Source organism: Lutra lutra, chromosome 11, assembly GCF_902655055.1.
Source record: "Lutra lutra chromosome 11, mLutLut1.2, whole genome shotgun sequence".
Taxonomy (NCBI): domain Eukaryota; kingdom Metazoa; phylum Chordata; class Mammalia; order Carnivora; family Mustelidae; genus Lutra; species Lutra lutra.
The window spans coordinates 4,770,248-4,787,038 of NC_062288.1; the positions used below are offsets into that span (position 1 = coordinate 4,770,248).

Consider the following 16,791-nt stretch of genomic DNA (forward strand, 5'->3'; position numbering starts at 1 on the left):
AGGAAACTACATAGTGTTTTCCAGAGCAGGTGTACCAGTTTGCACTCCTAACAACAGTGTAAGAGGGGTCCCCTTTCTTCACATCCTCGCCAACACCTGTTGGTTCCTGTGCTGTTAATTTTGGCCGTTCTGACAGGTGTGAAGTGATATCCCGTTGTAGTTTTGATTTATATTTCCCTGGTTTGTACCTTATTTGCATTTCCCCATAATCTGTGATTACAAAGATGTTGAGCATCTTTCCATGTGTCTGTTCACCATCGTACATCTTCGTTGGAAAAATGTCTACTCATTTCTTCTGCCCATTTTTTAACTAGATTATTTGTTTTCTGGATGCTGAGTTTTGTGTTTTTTATATATTTTGGACCCTAAACCTCTATCAGATATGTGATTTGCAAATATCATCTCCCATTCTGTCTGTTGCCTTTAGTTTTGTTGGTGTTTTCTTCACTGTGCAGGAGCTTTTTATTTTGATGAAGTCCTGATAGATCGTTTTTGCTTTAGTTTCCCTTGCCTCAGGAGACATATTTAGTAAGAAGTTGCTGTGGCCAATGTCAAAGAGGTTACTGCTTGTGTTCTCCTCTAGGATTTTAATGGTTTCCTGTCCCACATTTAGGTCTTCCATGCATTCTGAGTTTATTTTTGTGTATTATGTGAGAAAGTGGTCCAGTTTCATTCTTTTGCAGGTTGCTGTCCAGTTTTCCCAACACCATTTATTGAAGGGACTATCTTTCTTCCATTGGATAGTCTTTCCTGTGTCGAGTATTAACTGACCGTACAGTTGTAGGTCCATTTCTGGTTTTTCTATTCTGTTCCATTGATCTATGTGTCTGTTTTTGTGCCAGTACCACAGGTCATGATAACTATAGCTTTATAATAAAATTTGAATGGTGATGTCTCCAATTTTGCTTTGCTTTGTTTTGGCTATTTGGTATCTTTTTCAGTTCCATACAAGTGTTAGGATTTTGTTCCAGCTCTATGAAAAATGCTTGTGGTATTTTGATAGGTAGTGCATTAAATGTGTAGATTACATTGGGTAATACAGGTATCTTAATACTTGTTCTTCCACTCCATGAGCATGGAATAGTTTTCCGTTTATGTCATTTTTCAGTTTCATTTATCTGTGTTTTTTATCTTACTTTATTTAAATTCAGTTAATTAACATATAGTGTATCATTAGTTTCAGATGTAGAGTTCAGTTATTCATCAATTCCATGTAATACCCAGTGTTCATCACATCACGTGCCCTCAATGTCCATCACCCAGTTATCCCATTCCCACCACCCAGCTTCCCTCCAACAACCCTCAGTATTTTTCCTAAGAGTCTCTTATGGTTTGTCTCCCTCTCTGATTTCATCTTACTTTATTTTTCTTTTCTTTCCCCTATGATCCTGTTTTGTTTCTTTCTTTTTTTTTTTAAAGATTTTTATTTATTTATTTGACAGAGAGAGATCACAAGTAGGCAGAGAGGCAGGCAGAGAGAGAGAGAGGAGGAAGCAGGCTCCCTGCTGAGCAGAGAGCCCAATGCGGGACTCGATCCAGGACACTGAGATCATGACCTGAGCCGAAGGCAGAGGCCTAACCCACTGAGCCACCCAGGCGCCCCCTGTTTTGTTTCTTAAATTTCACATATAATTGTCTTTCTCGGACTGACTTATTTCACTTAGCATAATACCCTCTAGTTCCATCCACATCATCGCAAATAGCAAGATTTCATTAGTTCTGATGGATGAGTAACATTCCAGTGTGTGTGTGCACCTGTGTGTGCATGTGTGTGTGCACGTGTATCAAAAATGACCCTTTCCATTCACTACATTTGTATCTTTGGGGTAAATACCTAATACTATAGTTGCTGGGTTGTATGGTAGCTCTACCTTCAACTTTTTGAGGAAGCTCTATACTGTTTTCCACAGAGGTTATACCACCTTGCATTCTCACCAACAATGTTTTATAGTTTTCAGAGCACAGATCTTTTACTTCTTTGGTTAGGTTTATTCCTAAGTATTTTATGGTTTGAGGTACAATCAGAAATGGGACTGATTCCTTGATTTCCCTTTCTGCAGCTTCCTTATTGCTATATAGAAATATAACAGATTTCTGTGTGTTGGTTTTGTACCCTGTGACTTTACTGGATTTATGTATCAGTTTTAGCAATTTTTTGGTGGAGTCTTTTCGGTTTTCTGTACAGTTTATCATGCCATCTGCAAATAGTGAAAGGATACAAAAACACTGATTTAAAAGGATACATGGACTCCAATGTTTACAGCAGCATTATCAACAATAGTCAAGTTATGGAAACAGTCCAAATGCCCACTGACCAGATGAACGGACAAAGAAGATGTGGTATATATACACAATAGAATATTATTCAGCCATAAAAATGAATGAAATCTTGCCCTATGCAACAACATGGACGGAGCTATAGAATATTATACTAAACAAAATAAGTCAGAGAATACAAATACCATATGATTTCACTCATATGTGGCATTTAAGAAATAAAACGGAAGAGGGAGGCAAACCATAAGAGACTTTAACTACCGGAAACAAACTGATGGTTGTTGGAGGGAAGTGGGCAGTAGGGAGGTTAAATAAGTGACAGGGACCAAAGGGGGCATGGATTACAATGAGCACCAGGTGTTACAAAGAAGTGATGAACGGCTAAATTCTACTCCAGAAACCAATAAAACACTACAAATTAACTAACTACAATTTAAATAAAATCCTAGAAGAAAATAAAGAAAATAAAACACAGGAGTTAAGGAAAAAAAGAGAGAGAGGCAGGCCAAGAAACAGACTCTTCACTAGAGTACACACTAATGGTTACCAGAGGGGAGGGGGGCGTGTAAGAGGTGGGGGAAACAGGTGATGGGGAATCAGGAGTGCACTTGTCATGATGAGCACCAGGTGATATATGGAAGTGTTGAATCTCTAAGTTCTATACCTGAAATTAATATATACTGTATGTGAACTAATTGGAATTTAAATAAAAATTTAGAAATGAAATGAAATAAAATCGATGACATATGAAAATACGTGAGAGGCAGCTAAAGCACTGCTGGGTGGAAATTTACAGCACAAACCTTTATATGAGGCAAGAAAAAAAAAAACAACACTAAACAAAGTCCCTATCTCAAGAAATTATAAAAAGAACCAGAAGACAAAAAAGAGAATAGAAAAAAGGAAATAAGATGGAAGTCAAATTTAATGGAACTGAAAACAGGAAAACAATAAAGTCAATGTCACACAAAGCTAGTTTTTCATAAGATCAATAAAATTAATAAATTCTAGCAAGAGTGACAAAAATAACAGAGAAGACCAAACAGAACGATTAGCAATGAAATGGAGAGTATTACTAACAGGTGCTGAAGGTCAATAACAGAAAACTCCACAGGACTTTATGTTCAAGCTTATGACAAATTAGAAATGGACCAATTCTTCAAACACCACCAAGTTAAAAATTCAACTACAATAAAAACAAATATCTAGGGGCGCCTGGGTGGCTTGGTCGGTTGAGTGTCTGCCTTCGGCTCAGGTCATGATCCTGGAGTCCTGGGACTGAGCCCCTTGTCAGGCTCCCAGCTAAGCGGGGAGCCTGCTTCTCCGTCTTCCTCTGTGATCTCTCTAACTCTCACTCTCTCTCAAATAAATAAAAATAATCTTTAAAGAAATAAAAACAAATATCTGAATAGTTCTTTAACTATTAAAGGAATTAAATATGTGGGACGCCTGGGTGGCTCAGTTGGTTGGACGACTGCCTTTGGCTCAGGTCATGATCCCGGAGTGCTGGGATCAAGTCCCGCATCGGGCTCCCAGCTCCACGGGGAGTCTGCTTCTCTCTCTGACCTTCTCCTCGCTCATGCTCTCTCTCACTGTCTCTCTCTCTCTCAAATAAATAAATAAAATCTTAAAAAAAAAAAAAAAAAGGAATTAAATATGTAAGAAAAAGCTCCGCAAATAAAAATCTCCCGGATTCCCAAGAAAATTCTACCAAACATTTCAAAAACTAATGCTGAATTTAAATAATCTCTTCCAGAAAACAGAAGAGATGGTAAAACTTCCCACTTTATTTTGTGAATCTAGTATTACGTAAATACCAAAGCCAGACTGAGTCTGTATCAAAGAACAACTATGGACCAGTATCGTTCATGAACTCAATACAGTATGAACAAACTAAATCCAACCATGTCTAAGACATTATACAGCATGACCATGTGGGATTTATTCCAGGTAGGCAAGGTCGCTTCATTATTTTAAAACCAATCAATGTCATCCACATATCCGCATATAAAAGAAGAAAAATCCTATGATCTCAAAAATTAACTCAGAAAAGCCTTGGACAACAGCCAATACTTATTATTAACAAAATCTCACCAAAATAAGATTACAGGGGAATTGTCTCAGAATTATTTACAAAAAGCATCTATAAAAAACCTACAGCAGACATAGTACTTCATGTTGAAAGGATGAATGCTTTCTCCATAAGCTCAAAAAAAAGGGAAAGGGTATCTACTCTCACTACCTATATTAAACATAGCATGGATGTTTTAGCCACTTCAGTAATTCAAAAAATCCGTAAAGAGCCAAACGTACAGATTGGAAAGGAAAAAATAAAACTGCCTCAATTAGGAAATGACATGACTGTCAGCAAAGAAAATCCCAAGGAATGTGAAACCCTCCACAATACAAAAAACCTCCTAGAGCTCTTATCTAAGTTCAGCAAGTACCTTAGAAACAAGGTAAACATGTGCTAATAAAAATGCATTACCATGCACAGACAATGAGCATATAGAAACCCAAATTAAAACACAGTATTACCTAAGGCTGTTCCACCGAAAAGGAAACACTTAGTATAAACTTATTAAAATGTATAGGTTATGTATGCTAAAACATACAAAAAAGATGATAAAAAAAATGTCGGAGAAGACCTAAAAAGATGTAGAGAGAGATCATGTCCATGGATTGGAAGAAAGAACACAGTAAAAATGTAAGTTATTCCCAATTTTATACACCTCAGAGATACTGTGGTTTTGCTCCTATGGCCACTCCACAGCCAGTATCACAATAAAGTGACTCAAATTTTTTGGTTTCCCCAGGCATACAAAAGTTATATTTATGCAATCTTCTAGTCTATTAAGTGTGCAATGGCAGCAGTATGTCTAAACAAAACATTGTACAGACCTTAACTAAAAAATACTTTTTGCTAAACAATGCTAGCCGTCATTTGAGCTATCAGGAAGTCGTATCTTTTTGCTGGTGGAAGGTCTGCCTCCATGCTAACAGCTGCTGACTGATGAGGGTGGTGGTGGCTGAAGGATGGTGTGGCCGTGGCCATTTCTTAAGCTAAGACAACAGTGAACTTTGCCACATCGATTGCTCTTGCTTTCCCGAATGCTTTCTCTGTAGCATGGGACGCTGTTTGGCATCTACCCACAGAACTTCTTCCGAAGTTGGAGTCCGTCCTCTCGAACTCCACCACCTCTGCTTTATCAGCTAAATTCCTGCAATATTCTAAATCCGTTGTTGTCCCTTCAACGGTCTTCACAGGATCTCCACCAGGAGCAGATTCCATCTCACGAAACCACAGTCTTTGGGCGTCCGTAAGAAGCAACTCCTCCTCCGCTCACGTTTGATCCTGAGACTAGCAATTCAGTCCCATCTTCAGGCTCCACGTCCACTTCCAGTTCTCTGGCTGCTTCCACCACATCTGCAGTGACTTCCTGCACTGAAGTCTGGAACCTTCAATTTGTAAAGAAGCGCAGTAGCTGTGAAGCGCAGTAAAGCAAGGCGTAATAAAATGAGGTATGCCTGTGCAGGACTGACTAACATAATTCCTACCAACATCCCAAAGGGTTTTGTAGACATACACAGACTTGCTAAAATTTATTTAATGATGCACAGATCCTAAAACAGATAACACAATCTTGCTAAGACAGGGATACAATGGGATGAATAGTGTGGCCCATCATTAAGGCCACAGTAGATAAAACAGGGAGGTATTGAGAGAGGCATAAACACAAAGAAGGGAAAAGGATAAAGAACCCAGAAATAGAGCCACACAAATATTCTCAACTATAGTTGAACAAAAGAACCAAAGCTATTCAATGGAGAAAGGACAGCATTTTTAACAAAGGATGTTGGGAGAAATGTGACATCCACAGGCAAAACAATAACAACAAAAATAGGCTGGCCCTAAATCTCACACATAAAGCAAAACTAACTCAAAATGATTGCAGATATCATGTGTATTATAAAAAAAAAATATATGTAAAATGTAAAAAAATTTAAAAATAAAAAATAAAGAGTGGAAAATCTTCAGAATATAGGACTATACAGAGTTCTTAGGTTTGATCCAAAAAAGCACACCCTGTTAAAAAAAAAATGGATACGCTTGACTTCATAAATATTAAAAACTTCTTTCCTTAAAAACCCATGTGAAGAGGAAGAAAAGACAAGCTAAAACCCAGGAGAAAATATTTACAAACAACATATGAGAAAAACACTAGATCTAGAATATATAAAGAACCCTTTTCACTGAACATGAAATAACCAAAAATTCCAATAGAAAATGAGCAGCAGATAGTTCATCAAAAGGATGTGCAGGTGGCAAATAAGCATAACAAAAAACGACCAACATCATTAGCAATTAGGGAAATGCAAATTAAAATCATAATGGGATATTACTAAATTACTTTTCCATGGGGGATAAAATAAACAATAGTTACAATACCACATGCCAGTAAGAACTTGGAGAAATGACCACTCATACACTGCTGATAGAAATGTAAAATTAACTATAATATGATCCAGAATTAGTAAGCCAAAATGGTGAATAATTTTCACATGAAAACTTGTACACCAAAGTTCACAAAAGCTATAATTTTGCCAGTCAAAAATTGGGATCAGTCCAGATGTCCTACAACAGATACAAAGCTAAGTGAGCTGTGGTATATGCACCATGCAACACTACTCAGTAATATAAAGGAACCAACATTGGTACATGCACCACCTTGGATATCCTGAGCGAAAAAAGCCAATCCCATAAGGTTTCATTCTTTATGATTACTGAAACTTTAAAAACAGAGGACAGAATAGCGAATGTCAAGCGTTAAGGAAAGGGGGAGCAGGGGCAGAGTCAGGAAAGAGGTGGGCATGGTTTAAAAAAGCAATAAGGGATCCTTGTGGGACTGCAACTGTCTGTATCTGGACTAAAGTGGTGGATACATGACTGTGCACAAGAACTTAACACACAGAAACAAATTTGCATAGACTGGCCAAAGCTAAATGGGAGCCGTGGATTTTAGCAATGTCAATATCCCTGCTTTATCAGTATGTTTGCAAGACGTTAGCACTGGGAGAAACTGGGCAAAATGTACAAGGGATTCCCCTATAATATTCTTACAACCGTAGGTCTACTTAAAATTCTCCTTAGTATTTTCACATAAAATAAAAAGATCTTAAAAAAACTGATGTATGAGTGTCCCTGTATAATTGTTACAATAATTTTAAAACAAAGCCCCAAATTCTACAGCATGCATCTCATACGGTAATGGTGTTTGAACTTCCTTCTTTGAAGGAGGCAGACCTGTGAATGCTTTGACCAAGATACTACAACACAGAAGATGCCAAGTAATTCCCAAACTGAGTTAGAAAAGGCCTATGGTTTATGCTTTTCACTTCCTATGGCTTTCTTACAGAAGGTGACCCCCTGTCTCAGAAACAAACCATCTGCTATGAGAAGTTTAAACCACATGGATGTTTGAAAATATGGAGATGGTAGAGAATGGAGTGTGGGAGAGAAAAAAGAAAAATAGAAGAAATCATACTGTAATTTTCCAAAAAAATGATGAAAAACATGAAATCATAGTTTCAATAACCACAAACCAATCTCACATAGACCGCATACAAATAAGACCAAACCAAAGCCATACCATAATCAAACTGCTAAGAACTAAAGACACAGAAAAAAAAAAATACTGAAAGCAAAGAAAAAAACCAACACATTAAAACAACAACCTGTAGGGCCACCTGGGAGGCTCAGCTCAGTCAATTAAGTGTCTGACTCTTGGTTTCCGCTCAGGTCATGATCTCAGGGTCATGAGATTAAGCTTCAGGTTGGGCTGCACACTGGGTGTAGTGCCTGCTTAAGATTCTCTCTCCCCCCTCTCCTCCTCCCTCTGCTATTTTGCCTCCAACCCCTGCTCTCTCTAAAATAAATGTCAGTCTTTTAAAAAATGTAAATAATGGACTTCTTATCAGAAGTAATAGAGGCAAGAAGAGAGTGAAAAAGAACCTAAAATGTTGAAAAAGTAGCCTCCCAGACCAAAATTCCCTAACCAAGGAAATAGTCTTCATAAATAAATAAATAAAAACAAATAGAATTTATAGGTAAAAGAAAACTGAAGGCATCCTTTGTCAGCAGGTCACAGCCACAACAAATGCAACAGAAGATTCTTCAGGCTAAAGGGAAATACTATCAGATAAAAACTTTGATCCTTATGGGACGCCTGGGTGGCTCAGTTGGTTAAGCAGCTGCCTTTGGCTCAGGTCATGATCCCAGCATCCTGGGATCGAGTCCCACATCGGGCTCCTTGCTTGTCAAGGAGCCTGCTTCTCCCTCTGCCTCTGCCTGCCATTCTGTCTGCCTGTGCTCGCTCTCTCTCCCTCTCTCTCTCTGACAAATAAATAAATAAAATCTTTAAAAAAACAAAAAAAAAAAACTTTGATCCTTAGAAGAAAGGAAGAACATAGAAAAATGGTACCACACGTGTAAAAGACTATTTGTTCTTTAAATATCTTTAAGATATGCACGACTGTTTACAGCAAATGCCTTCAAAGTATTTTTATAATATACGTGGATAGAATGACTGCAAAAAGATGAGGGTGGTTTAAATGAAGCTATAAAATGGCAACATTTCTATATTTAGCAGGAAGGGGCAAAATGCACATTTTATGTGAACTGTGAAATGATAAAAAGATGTATATCACAATTTTTAGAGCAACCACTCAAACAAATAAGTCAGAGAGTATACAGCAATGAGGACAACAGCCAATTAAACCTTCTGAGAGGCCCATTTGCTTAACTTAATAGCTGCAATCTAACAGGAAGGTTCCCAATATAACATATATCAAGGGGCCAACTGCGTACTTTCTGGAGACCAGAGAGGCTGGGGGTGCAACCTGTGCATCTCCCTCTCCCCCAGTCTGGGACAGCTCTCTCCTGAGAAGGAGCTCCTGCAAATGTTAGTGCCTGTTTTTGTAGCTGCCACTAAACAGGCGCTCCTTAATTACTGGGCTCTGGTGGCCAGCAGGGCTCATGTTCAGGGATTCAACGGGACAGCAGAAAGGAAACCCCACAGGCTTGCTGCAGAGGGAACAATCAGAAAATCTCACCTCTCCCTCTTCCCCTGAAACAGGTAGGTGTGCATAATTTAAATGCTGCATCCTAAGGACCTGGCTTCCAATCACCCTACATATAGGTACTGAGGAGATCTTCCCTTTGGGACCCTGACTGATGTTGGCACACCCTCAACTAGTGGGAACCACTAAAATCAAAGAAGGTTGCTTGGAAAAATCACAGAAGTATGAAGACAACAAAAAGTCAGACATTATGGGGATCCCTAAAAGAGAAAAGGGGCAGAAAGCTATCTGAAGAAACAATGGCTGAAAACTTCCTTAACCTTAAGAAGGAAACAAAATATCCAGATCCTGGAAACACAAATGGACCTGAAGAAGAAGAACCCAAAGAAACCCATACCAAGACACATTTATTAAATTATCAAAAACTAAACACAGAAAAAGAATCTTACAAGCAGCAAAAGAAAAACAACTTGCTATAGACAAGGGAACCCCCACAGGACTACTACTGTTTTCAACAGTAACTCTGGCCAAAAGGGAATGGCACAATATTTTCAAGGAGCTAGAAGACAAAAACTGCCAAACATGAATGCTCTTCCATAGAAAGTTGTATGACAGAAATGAAAGGAGAGAGCGAGCTCTGCATACATTCAGAAGCTGAAGGAGTTCCTCACCTTATGAGAAACTGGCCTTACGAGAAATGTTAAAGGGAGTTCCTTAAGCTAAAAGGAAAACATGCTAACTGGTAAAAGGAAAATACATGAAAGTATAAATTTCAAGGGAAAAGGTAAATCTACAGTGGAATTCTGAATAATCTACTGTTAATAGTTTAATCACTTACTAAATATAGTATGAAGGTCAAAAGACAGTAGAAATAACTATAATAAATATAATAATTTACTAATGGGTACACAAGACAAAATTTAAATAGGGACATAAAAACATAAAACATTAAGGGGAGTAAAAGTAAAGAGCTTCAGAATTCATGTGAATTTAAGTCCATTACAGATTAAAATAAAATGTTGCAACTGTAAAATATTGTACATAATTCTCATGGTAACCACAAAGCAAAAACCTACAGTAAGAACACACAAAGAGAAAAGAATCTAAACATAGCATTGCAGGAAGTGAGCAAGGAAATTGAGCAAGAGAGAAAGAAAGGAAAAAGGGAATTAAAAAAAAAAAGCCACACACAAAAAATGCTGATATATCCATAACTACTTACTTGAAATGTGAAGGGACTAGAATTTCTAATCAAAAGGCATGGAGTGGTTTACTGGATATAAAACAAGACCAAACTGTATGCTGTCTACATGAAATTGACTTCAGGTTTAAGGAAACACAAAAAATGAAACTGAAGGAACAGGAAAAGATACTCCATGTAAATGGAAACTAAAAGAAAGCTGGAGAAGCCATGCTTAATAGAAGACAAAATAGATTTTAAGGCAAAAAATGTAGTAAGCAACAAAAGTCATTATATGCCCATCAACTCATGAACAGATAAAAAAATGTATCTATACACCATGGAATATTATTCAGTCATCAAAAAGAATGACATCTTGCCATGTGCAATGATGTGGATGGAACTGGAGGGTATTATGCTGAGTGAAATAAGTCAGAGAAAGACAGTTATCATATGATTTCACTCATATGTGTAATTTATGAAACAAAACAGATGAATATAATGAAAGGGAAGGAAAAATAAAATAAGATAAAATCAAAGAAGGGGAAAACCATAAGATACCCCTCTTAACTCTAGGAAACAATCTGAGGGTTGCTGCAGGGGAATGGGGAGGGGAGATGTGGTAACTGGGTGATGGACTTTCAGAAGGGCACTTGATGTAATGAGCGCTGGGTGTTATATGCAACTAACGAATCACTAAGCTCTACCTCTAAAAGTAATAATACACTATAAGTTAATTAATTGATTTTAAATAATAAATTTCAAAATGCATGTCAGCAATGAAAAATAAAGAAGTAATTAAAGGCACAAACTTCCAGTTACAGTTCACCCCCAACCACCCATGGAGGATATGTCCCAAAACCCCCAGTGGGTGCCTGAGAACTGTGAATATTACTCAACCCCATAATACCGTGTTTTGTTCTATCCACACACACCTATGTACAGTTTAAGTTATCAAGTATACCACAGTAAGGGATTAACAATAATAATAAGATAGAACAAGTATAATAATGTAAATAATAAAATTTACATGAACGTAATCTCTTTATCTCTGACTCTTAAAATATCTTATCGTACTGTACTTGACCCCTTGATTTACTTGTGATGATGTGACATGACAAAAGTCCCTACATGATGAGAAGTGTGGTCAGTAATGCAGGCATTGTGACACAGCATTAGGGCCACTAATGACCTACTGACAAAAGAAGGAAGATCATCTGCTTCTGGACTGTAGTTGACCATGGGTAACTGAAAACATGGGAAGTATGTGCAGAGAGAATTTTAAGATCTACTTCTCTTAGCAACTTCCAAATATACAATGTTGTTGACCAGAGTCAAAGTGGTGTACCTGACATCCCAGACTTACTCACCTTGTACAGTTGTACACACAAAATGTGCAACTCTGTGTGTTTACAGATGTCAACTTACTGTGGTAATAGCATTGCAACAGATACATATATTAAATCATTATTTGTATACCTGAAACTAATAACAACATTATATGTCTAAAACCAATATCATGTTATATGTCAATTTTATCTCAATATAAATAAATGGGTAGATAGATAAAATGAAACTCTAAAAATACACTCAAAGGATAAAAAAGGGGAACAAAATTAGGCAACAATAGTAAAACAGTAGGCATAAATCCAACTGTATCATAATTACATTAAATTTTACTGGAATAAATGCTCCAATTAAAGATTTTTTATTGAGACTAGGGGGTTAATTATATGTTGTCTACAAGAAACATGCATTTTAAATATAAAGACACAGATAACTGAAATTAAGTGGTTAGAAACATATATCCCTTGCAAACAGTAAGCATTAGACAACTGAATTAATAACATTAATTTCAGATAAAATCTGAGAGCAAGAATTAAAGGGGACATTTCATAAGAATAAAAGAACTACAGTTTTTAGTTTAAAGGTCTCATATATTTTGTTAAATTTGTAATGAAGACATATGTGGGTTTTTTCAATAAATGCAGGATTAGTATTTGACACAAATGAACAAATATCCATAACATAATCTCTCAGTAAATGAGGAATAGAGGGGAACTTCCTTGATCTGCTAAAAGGCATCTATGAAAATTTGGAGCTAACAGCATATTTAATAGTGAAAGCCTACATTGTAGCTTCCCTAAGATCAGGAACAAGAAAAGGATATCTATTCTCACCACATCTATTCAACATCATACTGCAGATTCAAACAGGATCAAGAGAGAAATAAAAGGCATAAAAATCAGAAAAAAAGGAAACACTGTCTCTTATTTGCATCTGATGACATGATGGTTTACACAGAAAATCCTAAGTAGTCTTTAAAGCAACTACTGTAAGAAATGAATTTAACAAGTGGCTATAAATACAATATGCAAATATGCACCATGCAAACATCTACTGACAACTAAAACAACTGACCAATGAATTTTTTAAATAGTCCATTTAAGACAGCACTAAAAAAAATTAAAACCCACAAAATACTTAGGAACAAATTGAGCAGAAAATGTGCGATGCAAGCCCTTTAAACAAAAACTGCCAAAGAAAAAAATAACAAAAAGATGAATTTTTTTAAACCTAAATAAAGAGGGAGAACTAACATGTTTAGGTATTGGAAAACTTAACATTATGAAAATATGACTTACCAACTGACCTATAGATACATGGTAACTCTTATCAGAATCCATTTTTTTGTTTGTTTTTAGAAATCTGACATGGAGACTTAAAAAATTTCTGTAATTAAAAAGGACTGAGAACATCTAGAACAATCTTGAAAAGGAACCAAAATAAAATACTTATACTACTTGACATCAGATTTGCTGTAAAGGTACAGGCATGAACAAAGGGTGGCACTGGCACAAAGACTGACAAATACATCACTGGAAGAGAAGAGTGGAAAACCAGTGCATCGAAGAAGAAACAGAATATATCTGGATCAAATCTTCAAAGAGATACATCTCCCCTGGGACAAATATGGTAAAGTATGTCTGAATTTCCCACAGTCGGGGGAACATTTTAGGTTACCTAGACCTTGCTAAATTCAAAGTGTATTTAGTAATAAGAAGTTAATACAAAACGAAAAGGCCCAAAAGTTGAAAACTGAATGAAATGAACAATAAAGCCTACAATACTAAATAATTTTTCAGATTTGTAAATCAAAGTCCCCGGAATGCTTCTGTGAAAACACTCTGGTCTGGAGCTTTTGAATTCATTTTATTATTGTGCTAACTATTATACTGCTATTACACTACCATCAACCGAAAAACACCCGTCTATTTTAATATAATAGGCAAAAAGAGACCATCTTATGCCCAGAAAAGAAAAAAGGGAAACAGGAAGGAAAGCAGAAGAGAAAAAGGCAGATGGATGTATAGAAAAAAAAAAAAAAAAGAAAGAAAGAAAGAAAGAAAAAGAAACAATATCCAAATGACAGGAAAATCATAGGGCAGAATGTTCATTGATAGCAATGTAAGACAGCTACATAATACCCTAAGGAATTAATAAAACTGCACACCTTTATTACTTTAAGTTTCATGGAATGCAGAATTTGATTTTTTTGTTTTATATAAGAAGTACAAATAAAATTAATTCTCAGTGTTGAATGGTATAAGAAAACTACAAAAGGTATCAGTATGAAATCACCTTGAAGGAAAATAATAAAATGTCTCTGTTTCCTTCCCTAGTTCTAATTTCTCTGCTTGAACACACATTCCCACATCACCAAAGAAATTACACCAGCTGAAGGACTATGACTATTCAAAAGTTTGAAGATTGGTAGGAATCTAAAAGATGTGCTATTAATTAAAGAAAGAATGATTAGCACATTACCCATGGATTAAGAAATAAGAATAAAAAAATAAGACTGACTGCTCTCTGGTGCCCCAGAACATAAACCCTATTTCCAAAGTAAAAATAAATAAATAAATATCAAATCTACCCCAGAGATGAAGGTTAAGCCCTAAGGAAAACTTTTAAATGGAATACCAGATAACACACAGATTGATGATGTAGCTATATCTCAGGAGGCACAAATTAGGAAATCATACCCCTGTCAGTTTCACTGGGCAAAAGTGATGGTTGTGGACCTGAACATGCGATATACCTATACTTTTATAAGGACATTTTGACAACTATCATAATGTCAGTAATCTTAAATTCCAAATATTTTAAAAATAACATTTTTTAAAGATTTTATTTATTTATTTGACAGACAGAGACAGAGTGGGAACACAAGCAGGGGGAGGGGGAGAGGCAGGCTTCCCGCTGAGCAGAGAACCCAATATGGGGCTCAATCCCAGGACCCCAGGATCATGACCTGAGCCAAAGGCAGACATTTAATGACTGAGCCACCCAGGCTCCCCTAAAAATAAACATTTTTTTTACAAAGTGCTTCTGATCACAGGGGAGTAACCACAGACAGGACACCAAACTGCCATAAGTTACAGTGTAAACAGTATGTGAAGTATAACATGAAAGAGAAAACTAAAGTAGATTTCTGCTGGTAGGCTCAGCCTCATTTCTGCCTTGAGCATAGATACAGGATGCTACTTTTAGAAGAACATGAAAACGGTTAAGAAACGTGGTAGATCAGGGGCCCCTGGGTGGCTCAGAGGGTTAAGCCTCTGCCTTCGGCTCAGGTCATGATCTTAGGGTCTTGGGATCGAGCCCCGCATCAGGGAGCCTGCTTCCTCCTCTCTCTCTGCCTGTCTCTCTGCCTACTTGTGATCTCTGTCAAATAAATAAATAAAATCTTTAAAAAAAAAAAAAAGAAAAAAAAAGAAACATGGTAGATCAAATGGTAGGGTAACAGTAACTCTGAGGGAATTCTACTTGATTAATAATTCTAAATTAACATGGAACAGCAAATAAGGCCAAAGAAACTGAAAAATCACCTTTCTTAACACAGTTACAAGATACTAAATTTTAAAGCATTTCATTAAAATATTAACTATTAAGTTATCATTTATTATTTGATGAAGTTTTATTTTTACTGTTGAATTTCCTAAATTGAGGGATAGATCTGATGTGTTCAATAACTAGCTAAGATGCTTAATTACACACTGAGCATTTTCATGTTTTTTTAAATTTCTCCAGCCTCACATAACGTACCTTAGACAGTCTTTTGGAAGATTCACAATTATGGTCTGCACATGGCTTAGGTCCTTTTTCAGTGTCTAGAGATGAAACTGAAAAAATACATTATATTTTATCAAGGGCCCAAAGTCTGTATCACAATATTAAAATTGGTCATTTATCTAATATTCCTCATCCAGTAGTAATTAAACAATTTCCCAATGTTAAACTATACTATTCAGCTATAAATCTAAGCTAAAGATTTGTTTTACGTAAATAAGGAAAACTTCACTAAGTGAACCTAAAGATTAATAATAATGATAGTAACAATAACAATGCCTGATGATGACAATGATGAGAGGAAAGATTAGAGCAGAAATACATAAAATAGAGAACAGAAAAATCATAGAAAAGCTTCACCATATGAAGAGTTGCTTCTTTGAAAAGTAAACAAAATTTACAACCCCTTAGTGAAACTAACCAAGGGAAAAAGAAAGGGCCCAAACCAACAAAATTATAAATAAAAAAATAATACAACTGATAAGATGGAAATTCAAAAGATCATTAAAAGGCTACTAGGAATAACTATATACCACTTAACTGTACAACGTGGAAGACATAAAAACTTGTGAGACATAAAAATCAAAGAGGGAATAAGAAAAAGATGACTTGAGGATTTCCATTAAATAATCTTTCTAGTTATTTTGTCAACTTAATTACCACAGTTCTAAAACCTTGTTACTTCCCATTATTTATGAAAATACATAAAAAGAAATCTGAAAAAAAAATTAAAAATTAAAAAATTTTTAAAAATCTGATTTCTATCCCTAGGTCTAGCACTAATAAACACAGGCATATTATTTAATATCTCCTTGAGATCCAGCCTCTGCTCTGCAAAGTAAGAGGCTATTATGATTTTGTCTCCTTCCTAGCGGTGAAAATAGGATTTAAAATGTCAATCTTAACAATCTAAGTTCTATATAATATAACCACAAACAATCGTGACTAATTTACTTTTCCCAAATTCTCTATATGAGAAGACAGATCCTGGCTCATATTATCAACATTTGCCCAGCACATTATGTAAAATATGTTGGATGGATAAGCACTGATATGAAAATAATAAAACTGACCATAAAAGTATTAACAATGCAGAATATACTGTGGAATATTGGGAAATC

The 16,791-nt window shown here is 36.1% G+C and overlaps 1 protein-coding gene across 3 annotated transcripts in view; it reads right to left on the reverse strand.

Annotated features, from left to right (window-relative positions):
* Positions 1 to 16,791, reverse strand: part of ZPBP (zona pellucida binding protein) — a 104,046-nt gene that overhangs the window by 40,763 nt on the left and 46,492 nt on the right. For all 3 annotated transcript variants that reach the window (XM_047695933.1, XM_047695931.1, XM_047695932.1), the window contains one exon: positions 15,647 to 15,723. In XM_047695933.1, coding sequence (XP_047551889.1) covers positions 15,647 to 15,723 — 77 coding nt within the window. The remainder of the gene's footprint in view (positions 1 to 15,646; positions 15,724 to 16,791) is intronic.